This window comes from Tetrao urogallus (genome assembly GCF_951394365.1).
Source record: "Tetrao urogallus genome assembly, chromosome: 4".
NCBI classification, from domain to species: Eukaryota; Metazoa; Chordata; class Aves; order Galliformes; family Phasianidae; genus Tetrao; species Tetrao urogallus.
The window spans coordinates 62768598-62794372 of NC_136817.1; the positions used below are offsets into that span (position 1 = coordinate 62768598).

General features: G+C 39.1%; 1 protein-coding gene across 1 annotated transcript in view; it reads left to right on the forward strand.

Moving 5' to 3' along the window:
• ZFYVE28 (zinc finger FYVE-type containing 28) overlaps positions 1-25775 on the forward strand; it is a gene marked incomplete at both ends in the record, with an annotated part of 146300 nt that overhangs the window by 77320 nt on the left and 43205 nt on the right. The window contains 5 exons of the mRNA XM_079534670.1: positions 11860-11997; positions 14552-14754; positions 16451-16540; positions 20045-20134; positions 24492-24593. Coding sequence (XP_079390796.1) covers positions 11860-11997; positions 14552-14754; positions 16451-16540; positions 20045-20134; positions 24492-24593 — 623 coding nt within the window. The remainder of the gene's footprint in view (positions 1-11859; positions 11998-14551; positions 14755-16450; positions 16541-20044; positions 20135-24491; positions 24594-25775) is intronic.

Sequence of the window (25775 nt, forward strand, 5' to 3'; positions counted from 1 at the left end):
GTGGGCACTAATGGAATGTGTCTCACTCTCAGGGGCTTTATAGTTTTGTAGTTTTTCCACACTCTTCGATGGTGTCATCAGAGAATTGTTGTCGGTTCCATTTATCTTCACTCTCTCTCTTTTCTCTTTCTTAACTATTGCAAAGCAGGATGAATTCACATATCAGCATCTAAACCAGTTATGCAGTCTCATGATTTAAATACACTGCAACATGCCTTCTTTCTTCAACTTCTCCATACACGTTAGCAGCATCCTTACAAGATCAACAGTATAGATTCAGTAGACTATGCGTGTTGACATTGGATGGGATGCAACTGCTCAGGAGGCGCAAGAGTATTCTGGGTTGGGTAGCAAGCTGGCTGGGCTTATCACCGGAGATTTAAATTAGATTTCAGTGGGGGGAGAGGGATGTATTCATTCTCTGCTGAATGACAGAGAAGAGTCTCAAAGCTGAACATGTAAAGGTCTTGTGGAGCTGGATGACATGCATCTCAGGCTCCTAAAGGAACTGGCTGATGTGGTTTCCAAGTTGCTCTCTCTATCATATTTGAAAAGTCATGGCTGTCAGGTGAAGTCCTTGGTGACTGGAGAAAGGGAAACATCACAACCGTTTTTATAAAAGGGAGAAAGGAAGACCCAGCAAGCTACAGGCTGGTGAGCCTCATGTCTGTGCCTGGGAAGGTCATGGAAGAAAGTGAAGGCACATGCAAGGCAAGGAGGTGATCTGAGACAACCATTACAGCAACCTGATCTAGTGGCTGGCAACCCTGCCTATGGCAGAGGGGTTGGAACTAGATGATCTTTTGGGTCCCTTCCAACCTAAGCCATTTTGATTATGTACAAATTATTTACTTGATATTTCTGTCCTTGGTGATTAAGTCTGTTTTCTGCTTAAATGCCTTTTCACTTAATCATTTAAGAAAGTAAATCATTTAATTCTTCTTTCATCCTGGACAAGCATGATAAGAAACACAAGTTGACAAATTAATTTCATAAAGAAAATCCATAGCAGTGGAATTCAATTTACATTGGGATCTTAATAGCTTTGAAAGCTAAAGGTTAAACTTGCCTATATGAAATAATTCATAAGTCATTAACTGTTTCCTGTTTTGGATGAATATAACAGCAATATACTTCATTAATAATACTGCCTATATATTTCAAATATGGGATTATTACGAATATTTCGTGGAATATTTTGCAACCTGTTTTTATCTTGTATAGGTTGTAAGTTTTTATTAACAAAAGGAAGTCTTTATATAAAGTCTGCATACAGATCTATATCTACATGTATTACACATTGGGCACATCGAGGACTTCTGCATGTTAATAGGAAAAATTAAAAAAACTGTTAGCCATTAAGCTAAGTTGGTCAATCATTGGGACTTTATCATAAGATAGAGGGAAGAATATTAAATATAAATAGTTCAGTCACAACTCCTAGCTCTTTTTGCATTGTAAAGATGCAATCTATGTCTTCCTCAGACTTATGCATTGGAAACAATGTGGGTTAGCTCATTGCAGCATAATGTTCTAAAATGATTGGTGCAGACTTCACAACGGTCATTTAATTATAAATAACTTGGTTTCTCAAAGTACTACGTTTTAGTAAGTTAGGAACACTTTAGAGAAGATGGAAAAAGTTGATATGTAAACAGCTTATGATGAGCCTAGGTTTATTTATTGGAGAGCAGGCAGCAGATGGTAGACTTTATTCCTGCAAGCTTTTGCACTGCTTGTACACATGAAAAGTTGGGACACCTTGGAAAACAAATATCTTTATGAAATGAATTATGCAGGAAGAATGCTCTGTTAGTTTAAGAATGCTCACTTTCTCACGCATCTATTTCTGCTGGATTTTCACTTCTTACTCAAAATAGTATTACTTCCATTAAAAGAGTGGTGAGATAAACAGCAGTGGTATTACCTTAGTACATGGTCCTTCCCAAATGGCAATACTGCAGAAGTGATCCCTGTTCAGAGAAGGGGGCAAGAGGAGAAAAACAGCAGTTGTGCTCTTGGTGTTGTTGTGTACATTTTTGGTTCAGCCCTATGAGTAAGTTTTCAGTGGATAAAATTTACTGAAGCAAATACCAAGCAGTAAATGCTTGTATTCTGTGATTTTTCAGGAGCCCCAGGGATAAAATAGCTAAGTGATCATTCTTAACTGCAAAGCTCAGTAAATTGATCTGCGTAAATACAAGAGGCATTGAGACAAATTGTTGTATTGACCTAATGTCTTTTTTTTTTTTTTTTTTGTTAGGTGTGATGTAATCTTAGAAATATTCAAAGGGCGGATTCTATCAGGCTTATGTAATAATTGTACTTCAGATTTTCACAGTAGCTGGGTTTAAAAAGTATTCTACTGTTTTTGTGTATTCCTGCAAACCAGCGGCCTCAGGATCTGCCTTGTTTATTATCTGTGCTTCTGTGGGGGTTTTGCAAATTTGCCTGGAAAATAATTTAACCCTCTAGCTGGAATAAGAAGGGCTCTCTCAGTAGACCTAATTAACATATCTGTGCTTGTCTGACTTATTCTGCAATGCAAATAAGATCCTAAAAGCACATCATATTTTATAATTGAGAAAATCAAATTCTAAGTGCATTCCTCAACAGGCAGCATTCTCTTTCTGTAATTTATTTTACAAGGAAATTCTCAAATTGGTCATGTTAAATATACTGACAGTTGAAATGTTCGTGAGCCTGAAAACTCAGTTTCAGAATATGTACCTGCAAAGTTTTGGGCTCTGCTTTGGGTATTTTTTAATTGAGCTATTGCTGGATAAAACTGTATGGCTGATGGCTGATGTAGTACTAGTCTGGATATGTGGCTGAGTGTGAGCAAACAAGATAAACTTCATTTTGAAAACATTTCCTGAAATATGGATTTTGGTGTTATAGCATGTGGTTCCTTTTGGCTGTAATTCCACGATCCATTGACAGCGCTGCTATTAAGGTTTTCCATCACCAGCTCACACAATTCTTGTTCCTATCCCTGCACTTTAGCATGGGAAAAACTCAGAGCAGAGCTTCATGTTAGAAGTGATTTAAACTGATTAGGCAACCTCGTCTGTCTCTTCTTCCTATAGCAGTCTGTCTGTCCCAGGAAGCAGGTTTGTGTTCCAGCAGGGCTGGAGCAAGCTCTGAGGTGGGTTGAATCTGCCTGGAAACCTGCTTGTAGCCAGATCTTTGGCGTTGCTTTCACAGCAAAACTGATGTGCTGTACGTATGGTTGTGCAATGGTATGAAATTGCTGATGTACAGCTGGATGAGTATCCACAGCCAGGAATGGAGAGAGGGGTGGTTGTACAGATCCTTATCCAGTTTAAGTAAGCTGCAGCCGGCTTTAGATGGCTAAAAAGCCACATTTTCACCTGTACTGATGCAAATATTTGCAGTGTCATCCCATCAACTTTACCAGGGAAATGACCTGGATTACTGTGCGCTGAACCCCTTCACATATGCCTGGTGTACAAGGAAGCTGCCAGTGCTGATAAGACTGCCTGGTACAGGCTGGAGATAAGACTGAGAGCTGCAAAGTGGGAGAGATAAGAGCTAGGCTTCTCGACCTGGCATTGCTACCTGTCAGCTTATATTGCAGAATGGCCTAATGCTGTTTGCTGCTCATCTTTAAAAACTGACTAATCTGAAAGTGTCTTCTCTTATCTGAAAACTTCAAGTGGTATGACAGTCAGGGATCTCTAGGACAGGCCGTTTATTCTTTATTGTATCTGAATTGTATCCGTGCTGATGAAAAAACAGTGTTTAAAATGAAAGTCAGCTTTAATGAATATCTCTTGGTTGGAAGAAGGTACCTGTGAAGAGCAGTTAAATAACTCACAGGACAATGATGGTGTCATAGTGAATTGGCAGCAAATTATCTGGGGAATACTAATTGTATTCATTAACATTCTTGACAAGTGCAAACTGGGAGTATGTGCTGTAATCACTGTGAACGGTGAGGCAATTCAGAGGTGTGACATTTTCATGTTTGATTGCATCTGTCCATCGAAGAACATTTTCCTCTGGAATTAGACAGAAATAGATACCATTAAATGAGACAAGTTAGACTAAGTCTTTTAGAAACTCTCCATTGGATTCTGAGACCTTGTGACTGGTTAGAAGTTGGCAAGAATCTATTTCTTAGTTATTTTGTTAAATGATATAAAGGTTAAACAGCATGACTTGAGCCCAGAGTACTTTTAGAAGAAGTAATGGCCAAGTGTTTCTGGTCTGTTCAATTTGCAACCCTTGAGACGTTGTATTAGTGATGTTAGTGAGGTCAGTGAAGGAGACAGCCGGGCAATTTTTGAGCTACAGGGAAGAAATGAACTTAAAGAAATCGAAAATCTTTGCCTTAGTGTTCCCAAAGTTTAGAAACTGTAGATAATAAGGGTGGGTTTTTTTGAACAGCAGAGGGGAGAAGTAGGAATCCAAGGCAGAATCTCTCCATCAAATAGAACTGGCACACTTGGGTATTCATTATTCATTGATCTGTGATAAGGATGGACTCATGCTGGTATCCTGATTTGCACCTGTATGTGAGTTTACATGAAGTGTAACAGAGCTGCAGGGCTCCAGAGAAATTCCCACAGGCGCTATATTTAAGAGACTTGCTACAGATTTAGGAAACTCAGAAATTCATGCCAGAAGGACTGGGCAGTTGACTGATAAGAGAGTGAGCCCAGCTTTGTTCAGAGAAAATTGTTCTCTTTTACACTTTAAATCAAAGTGACAACAGTGTCAGCTAAAAAAAAAAAAAGACAAAAAATGAAACAGAAGCTTTTTTTGATTAATTTAATTGGTGATATCAAGGTTATCCATAAATTCTGAAAAATAAATGCTTATGCTGTATTGTTTAAATCTGATAAAAAAATTTTTTGGCTGTACTTTCATCTCATTTTTTAATAATTTATTACAGTATTTCTTATTTCATTCTCTCAGTATGAGAAATGTTGATTATTTTGGTTCTATAACCAAAGTAGGCTCTGTCTGCAGATTTTACATTTGCTTTTCTTTTTTTTTTTTCCCCCAGAAGTTAAGTTACCAACAGAGTTATACTTGGTGAAAAACAAATGTGCAGCAATAACTGTTTTTAAATTAGAAATAATTTAATAGAAATAATTCTATGCTTTCTATGTCTATTTAACTGCTTTTCTTCTTTGTTGGGAGTTATTTGGTGATTTGCGTTATTTTTTTTACTATAGAATGATGAGCAAGGAGGCTGGAAAATGCTTGACCATAAGTTGGGTCATCAGATAACTCCATCAACTAACCAAGGACTCTCTTCCCCTTCTGTTTTTTGGTCTTATGTTGGAAGATTAATATTTTAAAATCTTTTGCTTGGAATAAAGAGTTGCAGTAGCATTTACTAGAGGTGGCAATAAGTCATGATGGTGCGTTCCTTGTTCTGCTCTTGGCCTCTGCTGCTGAGTACCTTTGAAGCAATGCTCAAAAGCACATACCAACTTTAAAGTTCTTGAGAGATCCTGCAGTGCGTTTTCAGGCATTTTTGAGGTTGCTGTGCCAGGAAACCTGGTAACGTTTGTTCTAGCACATGCCCATGTTCAGAGGAATTATTTCTCTGTTGCTTTGAAGCTATGTAAAGGGGGATGTTGAAGTACCAGTTTATTTACTGGATTGTTTTCAAGCATCTTTTATTACAAGACAAATCTTGTAGAGCCTTTATGGAAAAAGCTCTAGTAGTTATTAAACTGTTTTAGGAGCGTGTCTCTATCCACAGTGTTTATCTAGTAATACCTTGTTTTACTGTGTACAGAGTTAAGTTTTCCCTTCTTGCTGAAGGAAGGCTTGGCTAAAAAGCTCTGTGCTGAGAGCCCGGTTCTTCAGTACGAGTTCAGGTATGCTTCATTTCAGTTAAGGCTGTCATGCCTCTTACTAACTAATGGCTTGTTGGTGTGGAGAAAACAGGTGGCTGGTTTTATTCTTTTTTTTTTTTTTTCCCCTATGATGACATTGGGAACACTGAGATGTTTTGAGATCTGAACATGTTCTTCTTTGCAAAGGGAGGATGCCCTGCAGTGATGTGTTACTTAATGTCAACTTACACGTTGGTGGTAGTTAGGAATATCCCTTCTGTAAATGGTGATTTCTCTTGTATTTACTGAGAGCTATATTTGGTGGGGAGCATGAAAAAAGAGAAATTAATTCCATGATTAGGACTTGTGTTAAAGGGAGACTCTCAGAGCAGGTTTAAGTTAAATATAAATGTAATCCATTGGAAGAATGAATGCTGGCTTAGTAAAAAGTTGTTTTAGTCTGGAAATAAATAAGTAATTGTTGGTTTAAAAAAAAAACACATTGTATTTGAGGCTGTGATCAAATATCTGTTTGAAAACTGGTGCCCATCTTCACACACTCATATGCATCAATTACTCTGCTTGTAGATGTAATTCTTCAGTGTATGCATATTAATTGGAGCACATAAAGAAGATAAGATCAACATTTCCATTAATAAACCTGTGTTATTCGGAGTGTGCTGTGCCTTCGTAAGCATATGCCATCAAGGCTGTTTGGGAAGAGAAGCTTTTCTGCAGTTCAACCAGGCTGCAGCAATTGTTGCTGCTGTGGTGGAGTGAGAGTGTTTAAACTGCTAGCTGTCTTTCATTCACAATGAATTTTGGAAGCATTTTATAGTGTGCTAGGTTAAATTAGCTAATGGACAAAACTGAGGGAAGTCTGAAGTTACTTTTAGAAAGGGGAACATCTAGAAGTTAGCAGTGAGAAATAATTACAAAGCAGACAATCACAAATCAGACAAAAAAAGGACTGAAAGCATGACTTTGGACATCTGTGCAAAATGGGGTGGGGGGAAAGCAGTGGAACTTTTTGCTGTGTGGAAAGAGACTGTGATCACTGAAATGGGCTGGCAGAGACCCTGTGGGGTTCTGAAGCCAGAATGTGGGTGTTCTCTGAAGTACTGTCACTTTACTTACAAAGCATACCTCATTTGTTACGTTTTGCTTGGAGTAAGTCATAAAAGCCTGAGTGCCAGCTAATTCCTTAAATTAGAGCAGGATCTTCCTATATGTCTCTTTATGTAACTTCTGTTTATGAGTCGTTTCTCTTCATCAGCAATACACTGTTGAAGTGGTCTGCAACTTAATGTCAAGCCGGAAAAGGAAGCAGGAATTTTGAAGGACATATTCCAAAGAAGATGCTAAAAAACACTGTCTGTTGAGCTCACGGGTAATATTATCAGACTGTGTTACCATGGCTAGATACTACGATAATTCAAATAATGGAGAACAGAGAGGTAGGTACTTAGCAACACAGGAAGCTACTTTCCTCTTGTAGAGGATTTCAAGAAAATTATATTAAATTTAATGGCATGGAGGGCAACACAGATTTTATCAAGGATAAGTACGGAAGGTTAGATAAGTCTGCCTTTCATTGACAGAAGCATACCTTTTAGACCATAGCTAAGATGGAGCTATTAGCTCTTCTTTTTGTACATATCCAAAGGCTAATGCAGTGGTTACTGTTGGCTTTTTGCTCTGATTATTGAGTATATGGCCAATTATTCCTGGGCCAAAAATAAACCAACTTTTTGTCCTCTACTGCAGCTAACTGCATTCACTGTCTCTCTGCTGCTCATTTTATTTCCTATCAAAATAAATATAAAGAAACGTTCTTCATTACAGGAAGCACCCAGTTCTGTTTTCCAGGAAATGCAGAACTTGGAAGAAATCCCAAAAGCAGCACTGGCCATTGTGCTGTTGGAAATCCTGAAGAGAGCAGCTGAAACAGAAGTGTCATCCCTGTATGCAAATGATCCAGCAGATAACGGATAAAGCCACCAAAGGATACATTAACATCCGGAGGCTTTTATGTAGAAAGATGGATCAAGTGAAAGATTTACGACTTCAATTCCAACTAATTGATTTCTGTTGCTTAAATTAAAGCAAAACCTCCATGCTGCCATGGATCTGAACCCATTCGTTCGCTTACAAAGCAGAATGCTGTAATTAACTAAATTGAATGTTTCTTAAAGCTCTTTTAAAGAAAAGACTAATTTGCTTACAACGCATTGGCTACTCTGTCTAAGTTGGCTGGCATTCTTCGAAGCAGCTGAGATTTGAAATCATTATAGTAGCAAGTGTTTTAAATTTCCTATTTAGGTTTCTCTGCTCTGGGTGTCATAAGAAGAAAGAATGGAACAGAGGAGGAATCTGATAGAGAACTGTATTTGTCGTCTTCTCCGCATAGCAGGATAAAATAAACACAGTAGAGAGAATTTGTGAAATTATGCATCTTGAAATATCAGAAACAGTTTACTTCATAGAACAGTCTTAACACTTACTAAATATTAAAGTTCTAGCAAATATTATTTTCTTAATCTTCCAGTATCACCAATAGATTAGGAAGGGAAAGGTGCTCATTTCTTTAATTGTGTTTTTCACGTTGCTTTTTGTCCCAGTGACCAGCTGCCAATGTGAAGCCAGGTAACTTTTAAAAAAAACCTGCTATTATTTGAAAGTGTGTATTGTATTAAAACCCTTATTACCAGTGGTTTAACTTGCTTGTACTATGCAAATAACAAATAAGTCGTATTTTTGTTTTTGCTTATTTTTTTCTTTCTTAAACCTATTTTGGAAACATAAAGGGAGATGTGATGACAGATCTTGGGTGGTCAATTCTGTTTTAGAGCAGAAGCATCTGTCAACTCGAGGAATTCCTGAAGAAATGGAAAAAATATCAAATGCCTTTTACACAGTAAACAAATGATTTACTGAACTACTGGAATATACCTCTTTGTAAAAATATAGGTATCTTCATTGCATATTACTGCTTTCAGTTACAATATGTGATCTGTGCATTAAGGTACAAAATTTCATAATGTCTGTAATTAGTTTCTGAGATGATTTAGTTGGAAACTCAGGGTTGTTTGTTTGTTTGTTTGTTTTCAAATATAAAAAAAAAGAAAAACACACAAATATGAGGCCTGCACTCTGCATAAAGCTGTCTTTGGTGTATCAGGAATTTTATGTAAGAGTGTAGCTGATTGTGAAATGGGAGTTCTGTCCTGTTGCTGTGAAGTAAGGTAGCGTTTGAAAAGGAGCATATTAAAGTTAAATGATTATTTAAATAAGCAATCTGGAAAGGCTTTTCAATATGGACCTTACTATCTTCTTCTGTGCAGCTTCTTAGAAAACAAGAAATGGGAAACTGTACTTTCTCATATTCAAGTTTGGTGCCAAGTAAAATCAGTTGGAATATCATGTCCTAAACTAAAACTGGATTGGATTATTTAAACTGATACAAATCAGATTCAAATGCAGTTCTTTTCTGAGTTCCCTGCTTTAATATATGTTATTACATTTTATGCAGCCTTTGTAAAAATTCAGCTGGTAGGGTTGCATTTAATACTGAATTGATGCAGAGATTAAAAGATCTTTGCAAACTTATACCAATACCCTGAAAACAGAAATCTTGCTTTTTTCATTCTGATGTGCCAATTTCTGTTGCTCTGGAGCTAATATGGGAGCTACAGACAAAGCACCTGCACTTGAAATAGATCAGTTGTAACTGATTTAGAATACATCATGAGTGACTTGTGACTTTCTCCAATTTATAAGTTATAATCCTCAGTTCTGCTCTTTGCTCTGTTACTTAGAGAAGTGAAATAAATGGTTTAGGAGCTGATTTCCTTATGTGACCTACATTCAAAATATTTTGGTTTCCCAGCTAGATCTTGCCTGTATAATGATGTGGGGAGAGTACTACCTAGAAGGAATTAAGAAATTGCATTTCTACTGATCCTTTTATCTACATCTGTATTATACAGAACTGATGAGGAGGAGAAGGGAGGAAGGAAAGTAGTGACTTGCCATTAGTCTGCCTTTGTCACCCTGATGCTACCTATTAATTTGCACATAATTCAGTCCAATTTACCCAGAGGAAGGCAAGTGATGGCAGGCTGCTACTCCTTCAGCAAGTGGCCAAGAGTGTCAGTGCCAAGCCTGGTGCGGGCATCTTCGTGCAATAGCCTGAGCTGAAAGGGGTCCTGTAGAATCACTGAGCCCAACTCCTGTCACCTTACAGGACCACCTCAAATCCAGACCCTATGCCTGTCAGCACTGACCAAATGCTAAATAAGCGACTCCAGCAGCTCAGGGCTGCACCCACTGTCCTGGGCAGCCCGTTTCATGCCCACCACCCTCAGTGCAGACCCTTTCCCTCACCCCCAGCTGCCCTTCCCCTGACACAGCTCCATGCCGTTCCCTCAGGCCCTGTCGCTGTCACACAGAGCAGAGCTCAGTGCTGCTCCTCTGCTCCCTGTGAGGAGCTGCAGCTGACATCAGGCCTCCCCTCAGCTCCTTTGCCCTGGGCTGAACAAACCAAGGGCCCTCAGCTGCTGCTCACATCTCACCCTCTAGAGCCTCCTCCATCACTGTCACCCTCCTTTGCATGCTCTCTAGCAGTTTCATGTGTTTAAATAAGCTAGACACATTCATGTAAGAGTGCTTCAATAATTGCAGCAATAGATAAAATACCATATACGATTGTGTAATAAATGTTGCCCCTCATAATTGGTTGATTTGTTTATTTTTCGGATAGATACCATTGTGGTTACAGGATTGGTGCTAAGATTATTTTGTGGCAAGAGCACTTCCAGCAGCCTGCACTGGAATTACAGAAAATATAGATGTTTATTTTTATTTTTTTATTTTTATTTTTTTTAACTTAGGAGTAGGTTTTGTTTTTTCTCACTGGGAAGCGTACAGAAAAGGCACCTATATTTAAAATTCCCATCCTCTATTATTTTTTTTTAATGCAGAGAAAGATACAACAGCAAAGAGCACTCTCAAAGCAATTCTGCCTGTTAAACAGTTCTATACATGACAGATTTGTTTTTATTTGTTTGAAAAATATTTTAAGTAGAATGTGAATTCTGTAAATAGAGCAAAAAGCCCCTGACAAACAAAGCATCTTTATAATGAAAGCACTCAGCCTTCTCTGTGCTCTGAGTCTACCTTTATTATGGTAACTAAATTTCTTGCAGTACCCAGAAGGGTTGTGTGAAAATTATCTTCTCAAGTCAATGAATAGAGATTATTTTCTACATATCGAGAAGCTGGTTGGAGCACTTTGTTCTTTGTCCTGCTCCAGAGGTGGGTTAGAGCGCTTACTAAGCACTTTCTAATTAGTGCTGTGTCCCCACATCCTCCTGGATGGTCTGGAAGGCACAGAGGAGTGCCAGCTTTTGCCCACTGGGGGCTGGAGTGGTGAAACCTCCTTGTCTCTATTTCTGGGGCAAACTCAAGTTTACGCAACCCTGACTATCACAACATAAGTCAATTTCTTATATGGCTCCAGGGCCTTCTGTAGGCCATTCTTTTCAGGAAGAATGGAACACATGTCACTGGGGCTGCTGAGATGAAATGAAAGAAATCTAATTTACTTCTACTTCTAGCTGATTTACCAGTATCTTGCAGATAGTTAGCTGGAGGTAAGAAGGTCTTTAAGTCATTCCTCCTCATCAGAAGTCCTACTAAAGTATTCAAAGTTAAGTGAAGTGAGTCTGAGTAACTATCAGAAAACTACAAAAAGTCGATTCCTACTCTTCCTTTGTGTGGTCCTGCACAAAGCTGAACTTCATGATTCTTATAGGTCCCTTCCATCTTGGGGATATTCTGTGATTATACAGTTCCTTCCAAGCAACATTCTGCTTTTCTTCACCACGGGGTGCATGTGCATGATGATCTTATCATTACATACTGCATTTTCTACCTTACTTATTTGGAGTCTCACTAATAAATTCACTAAAAATTAAGAAAAAAAAAAGTTTGGAATTTCTCTGAAACAATCTATAATGTTATCTTGTGTTTTTTTCAGGATAATGTTTTGAACATCATAAATCAAATCATGGATGAATGCATTCCTCACGAACGAGCCAACCGAGATTTTTGTGTTAAGTTTCCAGAAGAAATACGCCATGATAACCTTGCAGGACAGCTTTGGTTTGGAGCAGAAGTAAGTCTCTTGTATTTCTTTTACTTGGGATTCATAGACAAATTTTTGTTGTATAAAGCTTGCAGTTGGAAATTGGAGATCTTCTTTGAAGATGGTCCACCTAGTTACAAAGTAGTGGAAACAGATCTTTGAGAACTTGCTGTGAATGCACAGTGGACGGGGATTCTTTCACTATGGCTTTGGTTATTGAGAACAGATTTTTGTAATTCTTTGTTGTCGATATGACCACCTTATAAAAACTGACCTTTTTTGAATTAGCATTTGATTTCTATTCTTTATGAATTTTATCCAAAAAAGCCATCTCACATCTCATGCTTTTGAAAGCCTTAGAAGCAAATTGATATAAGGAAATTTTCTTAGGAGAAAAGTTCTGCAAAACTTGAGTGTATGCTGTCATTTTCTTTTAACTCATTAAACATGCAGAACTTTGTTCTCCTGACATTTCTTGCACTTAATGTACTCGTTCTATATGTATGTGGAAAATAAGATGGATTCTGTGCAAAACATTGAACGTTTCCTTCTCCTACCTGGTTTCTCTCGAAGACCTACTTTCACAGCATCCTATGGGAGCAGGGGGTTTAATAGCGACTGAGCCACAATTACATTAATCAAGGGAAGCCTGAAGAATTAGAAAAGAGGATGTGGTCTGTAAGGTGCTTATTCATGAATACTGATATCTGTTGGCTAAAAAAATCATGATGACATCTTTATGATAAATTTACTCTCTTCAGGTCTGCTAGCCTTGAGGTGACTTTAAACCCAGTGCTTTTGTTAAGGTGGAGGGGAAGTAGGCATCTCAGCACAAAACAGCCCCTTATGTTATTTTCAGCTTTGCATCTTTTCTACTGGAAGCAATCCCTCAGCTTTTGCTGTTAACCTCTACCAGTGCCTCCTTTCCTTTTATAGTATATGATCTATATCAGCACATCCTGTCTTCTTGTGTTCAATATATCTCTGTGTGTTCTGTTTCTGAAGATTTCTTTGGCAGTTGTTAATAGTGGGCTCCTAGTGGGCTGGGGTTGTCCTGGGTACAATTTACAAAAGGAATTTGCAGTATCAGTGCTTTATAATCCTGTGCTCAGCAGTGAAAGCAGCAGCTTTTCTTCATCTTAAGATGTGACCTTACCTACGTTCAGCCAGATGGCACCCAGCTCAGTTTTAAAACGCTGAGGATATCTGCTACGTTGACTTAGTAGCCTTTCCTTGGTAGTTAGAGAGAATAATATGGGGTAATTCCTTATAAAACCTTTCACTGAGTCACAGAATGGTCCAGATTGGAAAGGACCTCCAGAATCATCAAGCTCCCATCTTCCCCCACTGCAGGCATGGCCACCTTTTATATTGAATCCCTGTGAGTCCCATCATTTTTTTTTTCTTCTAAGGGACTAACACACTGGGATTGCAGAAACAAACAGGAAAAATCTCAACGAAGGTAATAACTTATCTTTGAGTGCGTGGTGGAGAATGCTTGTGGGAATCACTGAGAAAGCCGCTATCTTCTAGGAGAAAAAAACTTCCTCCCGAAGCTCGTACCTGTAATCTTTCCAATTCAGACTTTCATTGTGGTCTGAGCTCTCCTGTTGGTTTCGGAGATGTAATGTATGCAGTGCTGAAGTTTTACATAGCACTCATGTCCTGTCAGTGTGGACACATTCAGTCATCAGACTAAGAGAGCCTATCGGCCTGTTATCTTGCTTTCTTTTGCTTTGGCTTAAAAGAAGAAACAACACAATTGGTTGTGAGTGCGCATAAAGCAGAAATGCGGCTGCTGATCAAGTGCTGGGACTGCACCTCCTCCATCCAGAGCTGAGGAAATGGTCTCTCCACAGAGTGCAAAGGGGAGGAGCAGTGACACAGAGCTGCAGAGGGGAATTTGAAAAGAATAAAATGAGAATTTAGATTAAAACAAACCTCTACATTTTCAGTGAAAGAAAATATTTCTGTTAATACAGCTTGGAGAACTTATGTCCATGTTTCTTGTCTTCTAATCTGTCTTCTAACCTATCTGTAAGGGAACAAAGCCAAGAGCAAAGATTATTAAATAACTTATTTCTATTATTGGGGAAAAAAAAAGTTAATATGTTCAAGTAAAAGTATACGTTCAGTGGCTCTGAGCTAGTCAGAGGAAGGAATCTCTTAAGCAGAATTTATTTCCTTTTTGTAGATTTATTTTACAAATTAAAGCAGTCCAGCCTGGATTTAAGCAGCCATTGATCATATTTCATCTGCATTTGTGTCCCTTTTCTGCAAGCCATCCATGCACACACCAAGGATACGTTCTACTACAGATTTCCTTGTCAGTCAGGGAAGAGCTTTCTGTGGGTTCGTCTGCTGACCTTCCTCTCACTCTTTTATCTCCTTGACTGAGCTGCCCCTGACCTTTTGGGTGAAGTCTTAGGACTCTTGGTGTAACAGTTTTAAATCTTCGAGTTATTTAACAGTTAGCAACAAATGAAGCTAAGCCCTGCCCGGGTCAAAGTATCAAATATCTTCTGCTTTTGTTAACATGAAATTGACTTGATAAAATATTTTCTCTTTCAATGTGTTTTCATAGTGTCTGGCTGCTGGTTCAATTATTATGAATCGGGAAATTGAGAGTATGGCAATGAGACCATTGGCCAAGGATCTGACCCGCAGCCTAGAGGAAGTTAGAAATATCATACGTGACCAGGCCTTGAGAGATTTAAACCTCTACACTGAAAAAATGAAAGATTCACTCAAGCATTTTGATGTCCTTTTTGCTGAATTTGAATTAAGGTAAAGTATCCAAAGTAAATGCATTGAGACCATTTCCCTGTCACTGTTGCTTAGTTTTTGTTTTTTGGAAGCTGCTTATTTTGTTCTGTTTTCTTTTTCTAGAAAAAAAAATCTAATTTTTTTTTATCATGGCAGTTGAATTCTTCAGTAATGTGTTATATTGTTATATTTTTCTCTTCCACTGTAGCAATAACAGAAAATTAAATAGCTTTTTTAGCAAATGGCATTTGCTCTCTGCAAGTCAGCTGTAATCTTCCATTTGCATGCTGGCATATGGCATTTGAGGGAGGTTATCCAAAACACAAAAGGAAACCATAAATCTCTCCCCATAATGTTTTCTTTGTCAGAGAAGAGGTGACAAATAAGAGACATTAAAAAAATATTTATCATAACAAACAGTGTAGAGATTATGAGATTTTGCTCCCTCTCCTGCTAAGGGATAAAAGTGGGATGTACTCTGAATTTAAGAAGGCAAATTGAAATCTGATGAAGGAAATGCTTTTACACATGAGCCATAATTAAAGCCAAGAACATATTGATTTAAAAGCTTGTGAAAGAATTATAGCTTGGAGGTTTATGGCAAAAATAAAAATAATTGCTTCTGGGGTTAGAAAAATAACTACTTACTGGGTTAAAGATCCTATTGACTGAGTCTTGTATTGTGTTGCATGATTTACGCCAGCTTCCTGTATGTCTCCTAGAAGTATGAGGTGCTGGTTTAGTTAGAGACAGGATCCTGGACAAGAATATCAATGGATCTAATATAATACAGCTGTTCCTACCTTTAGCATAACAGTTTTTCTTATAATTGGATACTGTCTTAATCTTTTCTTAGGAATATTTCCCAGAACGTCCTGTTTTCCATTATAGTTTGTTCTACCTCAGTGTTTGTAAACTCTTTTATTTTACTCATTTTTTTTTTTTCAGAAAGCTATAAATATGCTGTTGTATTGGAAAACATTGAAATCGCTGATTGAAAGCATTTTCTAAGTGTGACTTTCATGCAGGCACAAGTGACAATCAGTCACTGATTCTGCACAGTTGACCTGTTCAAACCTGTGTGCATACAGCAGTTTTGTTTGTCGTTGTTTTCTGAAGCAACTTTATTTCTTTCTATGTTATGTCTAGTCCTCAAACACTGTTTGGATAATATGACAGCAAACCACTTCCTTCTACTGGTGTTTCTTGCCTTGTCCATTAGGGCTTCTGCATGTAATCCCACATAGAAGTAGACCAACTTTTTAAGTCTCCTAAATTGTGTCTGTGCTGACTAAATGAATTTCGCTAATAGAATTTCAACTGAAACCTTTCAGATAAAGTATGTATTTTAGTGGGTTTTTTTTTCTCTCTGTGAAATCCAGCGTCAACTCTTCTATCATCAAGATGTGGTAATAAAGATCTTTGTAGGACACGTCTCCCTGTGCCATGGAGAATGAAGTTCCAATTGTGTGATGTGTAATTACACGTATAAATTAATCCTGAGATCTACTACCTCAATTTGCAATAAGTAAATCAGCTGCATTTCATAAAGCTTCTCACCCTGTACAGTTTTTTGTAGTGAGTGCTCTGAAATATGAAGTGGCTTAGGAAATGTTACATTTCTGTGATGATTTGGCCTAGGTTTGTTTTTATTTACAGTCTGAATTGGTAAATCATGTAAAAAAGTTGTACACTGACTATTTCGTAATCTTCGCAGTTACGTGTCGGCTATGGTACCTGTGAAGTCTCCAAAAGAATATTATGTACAGCAGGAGGTAATCGTACTTTTTTGTGAAACTGTGGAAAGGTAAGCAATTCAATTAATTCCTGCTTTTTCATTTCAATGCCTCGGAGCATTGAAGCATTCGGCTTTCAATCTGAACTTTTCTAGAAATACTTTACCAGTAGCCTTTAAGAAGCATCATAAAAGTATCGGCTATATGCTTTCCTAGCAAGTATCCAACTACAGACTTTAGGAAGTATTATACAGGCTTGCCAGGTTCAAGTGTTTTCTTTTGGTTATAAAAGAAAAGGCAATAATCTTGTGATATTGTTGGTGTGGCTAGTTGTAGCTGTGTGAACAAAGAGTTAGCATTTAAATTGTTTAAGACATCAACAGTTAATGATAATTCAGTCAAGAATATGTGCAACAAGTATAAATATAAATACCATATATTTGCCCATTCAAAGCAAAATCATGGCTTGTCTTTTGCAGCTTTGGATAACCTGGCAGTGGACTGTGGGAAAGAATGTGGAAGTTATAGTTAGAATCATAGAATCATAGAATCATAGAATCACCAAGGTTGGAAAAGACCTAAGAGATCATCCAGTCCAACCGTTCACCTATTCCCAATAGCTCCCACTAAACCATGTCCCTCAACACAACATCCAGTCTTTCCTTGAACACCCCCAGGCTCGGTGACTCCACCACCTCCCTGGGCAGTCCATTCCAGTGCCTGACCACCCTTTCTGAAAAGTAATACTTCCTAATGTCCAGCCTGAATCTCCCCTGCCGTAGCTTGAAGCCATTCCCTCTGGTCCTATCACTAATGACACGAGAGAAGAGGCCGACCCCCAGCTCACTACAACCTCCCTTCAGGAAGTTATAGAGAGCATTGAGGTCTCCCCTGAGCCCCCTCTTCTCCAGGCTGAACATTCCCAGCTCCTTCAGCCTCTCCTCATATGGCCTGTGTTCCAGACCCCTCACCAGCTTTGTTGCCCTCCTCTGAACACGTTCCAGGGCCTCAATATCTTTCTTGCAGTGAGGGGCCCAAAACTGGACACAGTACTCGAGGTGCGGCCTCACCAGTGCTGAATATAGGGGAACAATCACCTCTCTGCTCCTGCTTGCAACACTGTTTTTGATGCAAGCCAGGATGCCATTGGCCTTCTTGGCCACCTGGGCACACTGTTGGCTCATGTTCAGCCGAGCATCAATCAATACCCCCAGGTCCGTTTCCTCTACGCAGTCCTCCAGCCACACCGCCCCAAGCCTGTAGCGTCGCCTGGGGTTGTTGTAGCCGAAGTGCAGGACCCGGCATTTGGCCTTGTTGAAACTCATCCTATTGGCTTCAGCCCAGCTCTCCAGCCTGTCCAGATCCCTCTGTAGGGCCTCGCTACCCCCAGGCAGATCCACGCTTCCAGCCAATTTGGTGTCATCTGCAAATTTACTGAGGGTGCACTCGATGCCCTCATCCAGGTCATCAATAAAGATATTGAAGAGGACAGGCCCCAGCACCGACCCCTGGGGAACACCACTCACAACCGGTCGCCAGCTGGATTTGACTCCATTCACCACCACTCTCTGCGCCCGGCCCTCCAGCCAGCTCCTTACCCAGCCAAGAGTGTACCCATCCAAGCCTCGGGCTGCCAGCTTCTGCAGGAGAATGCTGTGGGAGACAGTGTCAAAGGCTTTGCTGAAGTCTAGGTGGACCACATCAACAGCCTTTCCCTCATCCACCAGATGGGTCACTAGATCATAGAAGGAGATCAGGTTGGTCAAGCAGGACCTGCCCTTCATGAACCCATGCTGGCTAGGCCTGATCCCCCGCTCATCCCGCACATGCCGCATGATCTCCCTCAAGACAATCTGCTCCATAACCTTCCCTGGCACCGAGGTCAGGCTGACAGGCCTGTAGTTCCCCGGATCCTCCTTACGACCTTTCTTGTAAATGGCAGTCACGTTGGCAAGCCTCCAGTCTTCTGGGACCTCACCAGTTAACAAGGAGCGCTGACAGATGGTGGAAAGCGGCTCGGCTATCACCTCCGCCAGTTCCCTCAGCACTCTCGGGTGGATCTCATCTGGCCCCATCGACTTGTGACAGTCCAGTTGGAGCAGTAGGTCTCTGACTGTTTCTTTCAGAATCGCAGGGGGGTTAGTGTGCTCCCCAGCCGAGATTACCAGGTCAGAGAGAGGAGTATCCTGAGGATAACTGGTCTGACTTTTAAAGACAGACGTAAAGAAGGCATTCAAAACCTCTGCCTTTTCCTTATCCTCAGTGGTCACATTCCCAGCCTCATCCAGCAAAGAGAGGATATTCTCCTTTGTCCTCCTCTTACTGTTAATGTATTTATAAAAGAGTTTCTTATTCCTTTTCACCCCAGCGGCTAGGTTAAATTCAAGCTGGGCTTTTGCCTTTCTGATTTCACCTCTACACATCCTAACGACTCCCTTGTATTCGTTCTGAGTGGCCTGTCCCTCTTTCCACAGGCGGTAGATTCTCTTTTTCTCCCGGAGCCTCAAGAATAGCTCCCTATTCATCCACGCTGGTCTTCTTCCCCACCGGCTCATTTTGCAGCTCAGGGGGACTGCCTGCTCCTGCGCCCTTAAGACTTCCTTCTTGAAGAGCAACCAGCTCTCTTGGACCCCTTTACTCGCTAAGACTGAATGCCAGGGGACTCCCCCTATTAGTCCCTTGAACAATTCAAAGTCCGCCCTCCTGAAGTCCAAGGTAGAAATTTTACTATTCCCCCTCCAGGCTCCACCATGAATCACGAAGTCTATCATTTCATGGTCACTCTGTCCAAGACAGCCTCCAACCTCCACATCTCCCACCAATGTATGTTAGCCACATATCAAATAAGTCCATCTAGTGCTAGTACCAAGCAAGCTGTGGTCATTTGGGAATAAAAGTATTGATAAAGAAGAAGAAAAAGCTGTTAATTCTGTTCTGCTCAGGAAAACTCTGTCAGCTGGAGCAATGTGCCATTTGGGTGTCATCTTTCACAGTTATGTAGACAAATTTAGGAAATGTATAAAGCAATTAAGAAACTATGAAGAAACTAGAAACTTGAAACTAGAAATCTTGTCAAGTTGAAAAGCCTTAAAAAATTAAAAATAGGGATTCAGATCTAAAAGGGTCCTGAGATATTTGAAAAGAGTTATTAGGGAATGATGAGGGGTTCTGATAACTGTTTGCTTATTTAACTTTTAGTTAAGTTTGTAAGCTTAGTGTGTTTTGACCTAAAAGATCTTAGCAAATTTTAATTCAAATGAAAAGAAATACTTCATGTTATTTTAGAAACATTTTGCTTGTAAGCCCAAAATCACCAGTATTTTCCAGTAACAAGTGAAAACAGTCATGAAAAAGTGAATAAGAAGGGAAAGTGGCGTAAAAATTATTTTGGTTTTGAATAATCTTAAACGCTTTTAATGTTGAAATATTTTTTTTTTCTTATATTAATTTTTACAATGGAGACTGCAACAGTCATTCGGGCTTACCTCACAACATTATTTTCAGATTTTTTTCTTGTTGAAATGGTTTCTGTGTGAGTCTAATCTGTTGCAAAATCAATTTATTCTTCTGCTTAGAGCCTTAAGGCTTGGATACCTCACTCAAGATATGATTGATGACTATGAACCAGCTTTAATGTTTACTATTCCAAGACTAGCCATTGTATGGTAAGTAATTCTGTTAACTGTTTTTCTTCACTTCCATTCACTTACAAAATGATTTAAGATTTAGAAAACTTGGCTCAGAATTTTGACAAATTTTCTTTCACCTGAGTTTTCTTGCATTTTCTTACAGAAAAAAGAGAATGTTTAATTAAGAAGAGTCATTGCCAGTTTATTGTAGAAGGTCAAGAGCAAAAAGAAAGAGAAGAAGAGGTGGGCTATAGAAAGCAGGGCACTAGAACTACTGGTTGGTCTTCCTCCAGAAAAGAAAATAGTAATTGAGTGATGAATCAAGAACATCAGTAAATAGAATGTCATGTTGTCAAAAAAAGATCTTTTTGAAAGCAGATATTCTGTCACTCAAAAATAATGTAGCTTGTTCTGAAAAGCAAACATATTTATCAGTAATTGTGTGTTTTTCTTAGTTAGTCAAGATCTGATAGAAATTCTCATAACAAGCTGAATACATTGTGACCAGTGAGTCCATTTAAATCTCTTGCAAGGAAAGTATTAATAAGTATAAACTATTGTATGATTTTGTACCCTGTATCATAGAATCATAGAATGGCCTGAGTTGAAAAGGACCACTGATTGCACAATGCAACCAGTTCCAACCCCCTGCTATGTGCAGGGTCACCAACCAGCAGACCAGGCTGCCCAGAGCCACATCCAGCCTGGCCTTGAATGCCTGCAGGGATGGGGCATCCACAGCCTTCTTGGGCAACCTGTTCCAGTGTGTCACCACCCTCTGTGTTATGAACATCCTCCTAATACCTGACCTAAACCTCCCCTGTCTCAGTTTAAAACCATTCCCCCTTGTCCTGTCATTGTCCACCCTCATAAACAGCCATTCCCCCTTCCGTTTATAAGCTCCCTTCAAGTACTGGAAGGGCACAGTGAGGTCTCCCTGGAGCCTTCTCTTCTCCAAGCTAAACAAGCCCAGTTCCCTCAGCCTTTCTTCATAGGAGAGGTGCTCCAGCCCTGTGATCATCTTAGTGGCCCTCCTCTGGACCTGGTCCAACTGTACTGTCTGTTCCAACAACTGAATTAAAACAGTTTTTTTGCTTCTCACAGTTTTTTCAAGATTGATCAGGTCAAGTGCGTTTTGTTCCTGATTTAATAAGACAGCAGTTTCTCTGGAGTAAAGCCAGCATATTTTAAATATTTTACCACTGGGAATGTTTTAAAGTTAGCTAATAAAAGTAGTATAGGAGTAGAATAGTGGTAGTAGGGAAATAAAATGCCTCAAATCTTGAGTGCGGTATTCTTCTGGAAATCCCTGTGGCCCATTGTTTCTCTTAAATGGGGTATTCTTTGTAAGTGATGTTCTAATGATAATAACAGTAATCTGGTTACCAAAAGATAGCATGAATGTGAGAATGCAATCTGAAGCTCTTGGAGGACACAAAGAAGAACACAATTGCTTGGTGGAAAACCAAAGACTCTCTGGAAAACATGCATGACCAATCCCAAGCTACAAAGAAGGACAGAGAGAGAGAAAATATATCCATTTAACTGTTCCCGAGTATCCGGTGACTTGAAAATAAATCATTGCCATGCGAAGTTATGCAGCAAAATTACACCATCCTTATGGTGCTGTCTCAAAGAACTGAAGCCTTTTATTTGGACTGTGAAAGGAGAAGCCTTTGAGTAGCATCTGTCTCTGATTTCACACTGCTGTGTTGTTGGTGTTATATAATCTATGTAGTATGCATCTAGGGCAAGGAGAAATGCTGGCTTCCTTTGATCCTCTACTAGCAAGGCTTTTCTTTAAGGAATCATTTTCAGAGTCGTTTTCCCTTAAGATTTCTTTTCAGACGTTGGCTTGCTGTACACATTGTATGTTGCATTGTGTGTTAACAGGTGTCAATGAATTTTGAATTTAGGAAATAGTTAGGAAATACTAAGATACACTTTTTTTGCAATTTTAATTTTGTTCCACAGTACAGCTAGTTTCAAGCTTTGATTCAGAACTCTTTCAGAGATATCAAATAGAGACCTTTTCACAATCATTCTTTGTAGTGCTGTAGCCCTTTTTCTTATATTCTCATATAGCCTCTATTTCTTATATTTTCTTATTCTTAGAATCAAGATCTAAAGAAAGTGAACCTAGAAACTAGAGAAAGAATGATGTTCTGTCTGCTTGAAGTTCAGCAGAAGCAGTCTCTAGCTTCTACACAGAGAGAAGGGAAGTTCAGGCAGAACATTACTACATGAGTCAGTGATAACTGTCTTGCTTTGTCAGTCTTCTTGTTGAAGCTCGTAAAGCTTAAAATAAAAACAAAAAAGTATGTATCCTTGGTAACAGGATAATTTGTCTTAAGACGTGCACACACAAACACAAAAACTTGCAAAAGAAGCATATTGCTTCTTGCTCCACTTCTTCCCCCTCCCTGCTCCTGCCCTCAGAGCACCAGCCCCCAGAGCAAGGTTAATCAAGTTCATTAGTCAGATTTCTTGAACTTTCTGTTGCCTTGACAATTCTGAATTTTTCAATGGCCATCTTCCAACCTGATGGGAGACTACAGTAGTATCCTGGTACCAGGGTATGAGCTAGACTCTAAGTTTGTAAATAGAAGATGAAGAGCAGTATTTCCCATATGGTCTTTTAAAAAAAAAAATTAAAAATACTTTAGTGGGTTTTGTATTTCTTGTGACAGCAGCATTGCTGCGCTATTTTAGAAAGCTTTAGGTGGCTGTGCAAGGTGCTTGCTAGTGAACAGGTGAGCAGAAGACACCAAGACCTGAAAGGATTGGAAAGTTGGGCAGGAGGAACCTGATGAGATTTAACAAGAGCAAGTGTAAAGTCTTGCACCTGGGAAAGAATAACTTCATGCATCAGTGCAGGTTAGGGGATGACCTGCTGGAGAGGAGCCCTATGGAGAAGGACTTGTGGGTCCTGTTGGACAACAGGTTAACCATGAGCCACCATTGTGCCTTGGTGGCCAAGAAGGCCAATGGTATCCTGGGATGCATTAAAAAGAGTGCGGCCAGCAGGTTGAGGGAGGTTATGCTCCCACCCTACTCTGCCCTGGTGAGGCCACATTTAGACTACTGTATCCAGTTCTGGACTCCCCAGTTCAGGAAAGACAGGGATCTCCTAGAAGGAGTCCAGAGGAGAGCCACAAAGATGATTAAGGTCCTGAAACATCTCCTGTATGAAGAAAGGCTGAGTAACCTGGATCTGTTCAGCCAAGGGAAAAGAAGACTGAGAGGAGGTCTGATAAATGTTTATAAATGTCTAAAGGGAGGTGGGAGACAAATGGATGAGGCCAGGCTCTTCTTGGTGGTGTGTAGCAATAGGACAAGGAGTAGCAGCCTAAAACCTGAACACAGGAAGCTCCGTACCAACATGTGGAGGAAATTCTTTTCAGTGAGAGTGACAGAGCACTGTAACAGGTTGTCCAAAGAGATTGTGGATTCTCCTTCTATGGAGATATTCAAGACCTGGCTGGATGCCTACCTGTGCAACCTATTGTAGGATACCTGCTTTAGCAGGGATTTGAACTTGTTGATCTGTTGAAATCCCTTCCAGTTCCTACGATTCAGTGATTCTGTGATATGCAATCTAGAGAGTGAGAACAGAACCCATTTGCCTTTGAGAAATAAAAGTTGTTTTTGTAATGGGCAGAGGATTAAATAGCTATGAGAAACATGCATGATGTTGGTGGGATCCACTCTCTCAGCCAGTATGGCAGATGGGTTTTGTCACTACTAGTGTAGTGTTTTCTATCACAACTAGTTAGGTATTTTCAGTGAAGTACATGCATTTATTTGGGATCATGAACTGACCTTTTCCCAGGGAAATTTTATAAGTACAGAGTTCATTTAAAAGCATGGGATTATCAAAATGTGTTCTATGCAACTTAATGTGTGGCTTTTCTACTTCCTGTTACTATACTGCCAGGTTATACTCAGAGGCAGAAAAACAGGAGGTCATTTTTATTACCTAGAAATGATTTAGACTTGAAAGAAAAAGCTATTAGTAATTAGTAATCACTCTCAAGCCAGTGATCCTTCCCCAACTTACCTAGTAATAATCAATTTCTTGGTTTATTCATTTATTTTTATTTTGTTCACCTGCAGCAGTGAATTAAAATTAAGTTATTTCTCTTCTGCTTTCGTTACTCTTTCTCCCATGCTTTAGGAGCATGGGATGGAGGGAAGGAAAACTTTCTCCTGCTGCTTTAAGTAACATTTAATTCTAATAGAGGTGAATAAGACAAGATAGCAGTATGAATATTCATTAACTTGAGTATAGTTCTAGTATTTATGTGCGGTTTCATTTCTGATTCCTCAACCAGCAGTTGCTCTGTGTGATTAAATTTTCATTTTTGTCTATTCATGCATGTCTGAACTGCAGTGGCCTTGTAGTCTACTCCGAGGGACCATTAAACTTGGACCACAAGCCAGAAGATATGTCTGAGCTCTTCAGACCCTTTCACACACTGTTAAGAAAAATAAGGCAAGTAATAAACAATGGTTAGAACTGCTTCTTTTCTGCAGTGAAAATCAGATAGTAAAATAGTGTGCATAAATGCATGTGGAAGTGTTTGTTTGCTAAGTGAACACTGAGATACATGCTCCTCTCATCTGCCTTGTGTGTCCATGAAATATCTAACTTGTTTTTCAGCTACCAGGAGTTTTCTGAACATTTAATCTCCTTGCTGCTTTCCTTTCTCTGAATATCATTTTACTACGTTTCCCTTTTTCCCTGTGGTAGGTTGATGCCTGAAATATTAAAGTTGCAGTTTATTTTGGGAGATCCTGTCTCTAATTAGCATCAATGTTTCTGTTTAACTAGGCTTATTATATTTTCTTGATACGTTATGATGCAATACTCAGGTCATTCTTAATCTAATAGAAGTGAGTATAAATTTCCATATTTTGGATCTGTTTTTACAGGATGTATCACTTTATATGTACCTCTTTTCACAGTGTTCCAGTCTTGGTAAATATTGGAGAAGTGTTTTTTCAAGCATAAAGGGTATTAAAATAGTTTTTCCTTAGTTGAGGTGTTTTAAAAGATTGATGTGCTCCTTTGGAGAAATCAAGCTTTCCTTATGTTTTTTATATTTGCACTTATGGTGTTTTTCTGGAATTTAAAAAAAATAAATAAATTTTTAAGCAGCCTGTGAAACAGCATGTTCTCTCAATCCACAGACCCTATTATTTTCTTATCATTCAGATTTGTATACCAACTGCAAATTTTATTTCTATAGTTCTTGAGTTACTGTGGCAGTTTTTCTTTCCTGTGTCTAACTTTCACTTCTATGTCTCCTTTTTTTGTCTGTCATGATACTGGTTTGATGAAAAAAGAGTTTTCATGGAGACTGCATTTATTTAGATTAATTCCTAGTGAGGAGCCTATTTCTGCAGTTAGGTTTTATAAATATCCAGATCACTGGTTGGCTAAAGCCAAAAATATTTAAAAACGAATACACTTCACAAAATCCATACTTTGTGCTTAGTCCTTACAGTGAAGAAAATGAAAATCAGTGAAGTCAGCTTATTGCTTAGTCCATTTAATTTTCAGTTACTCTGGACTTAATTCATGGGTTGAAAAGACATGAGTAACGTCCTTGTCTGTTCAATATCTATAAATTTCATTACACACTTTCAAAATGAAAAGACTCAGGTTCATTTT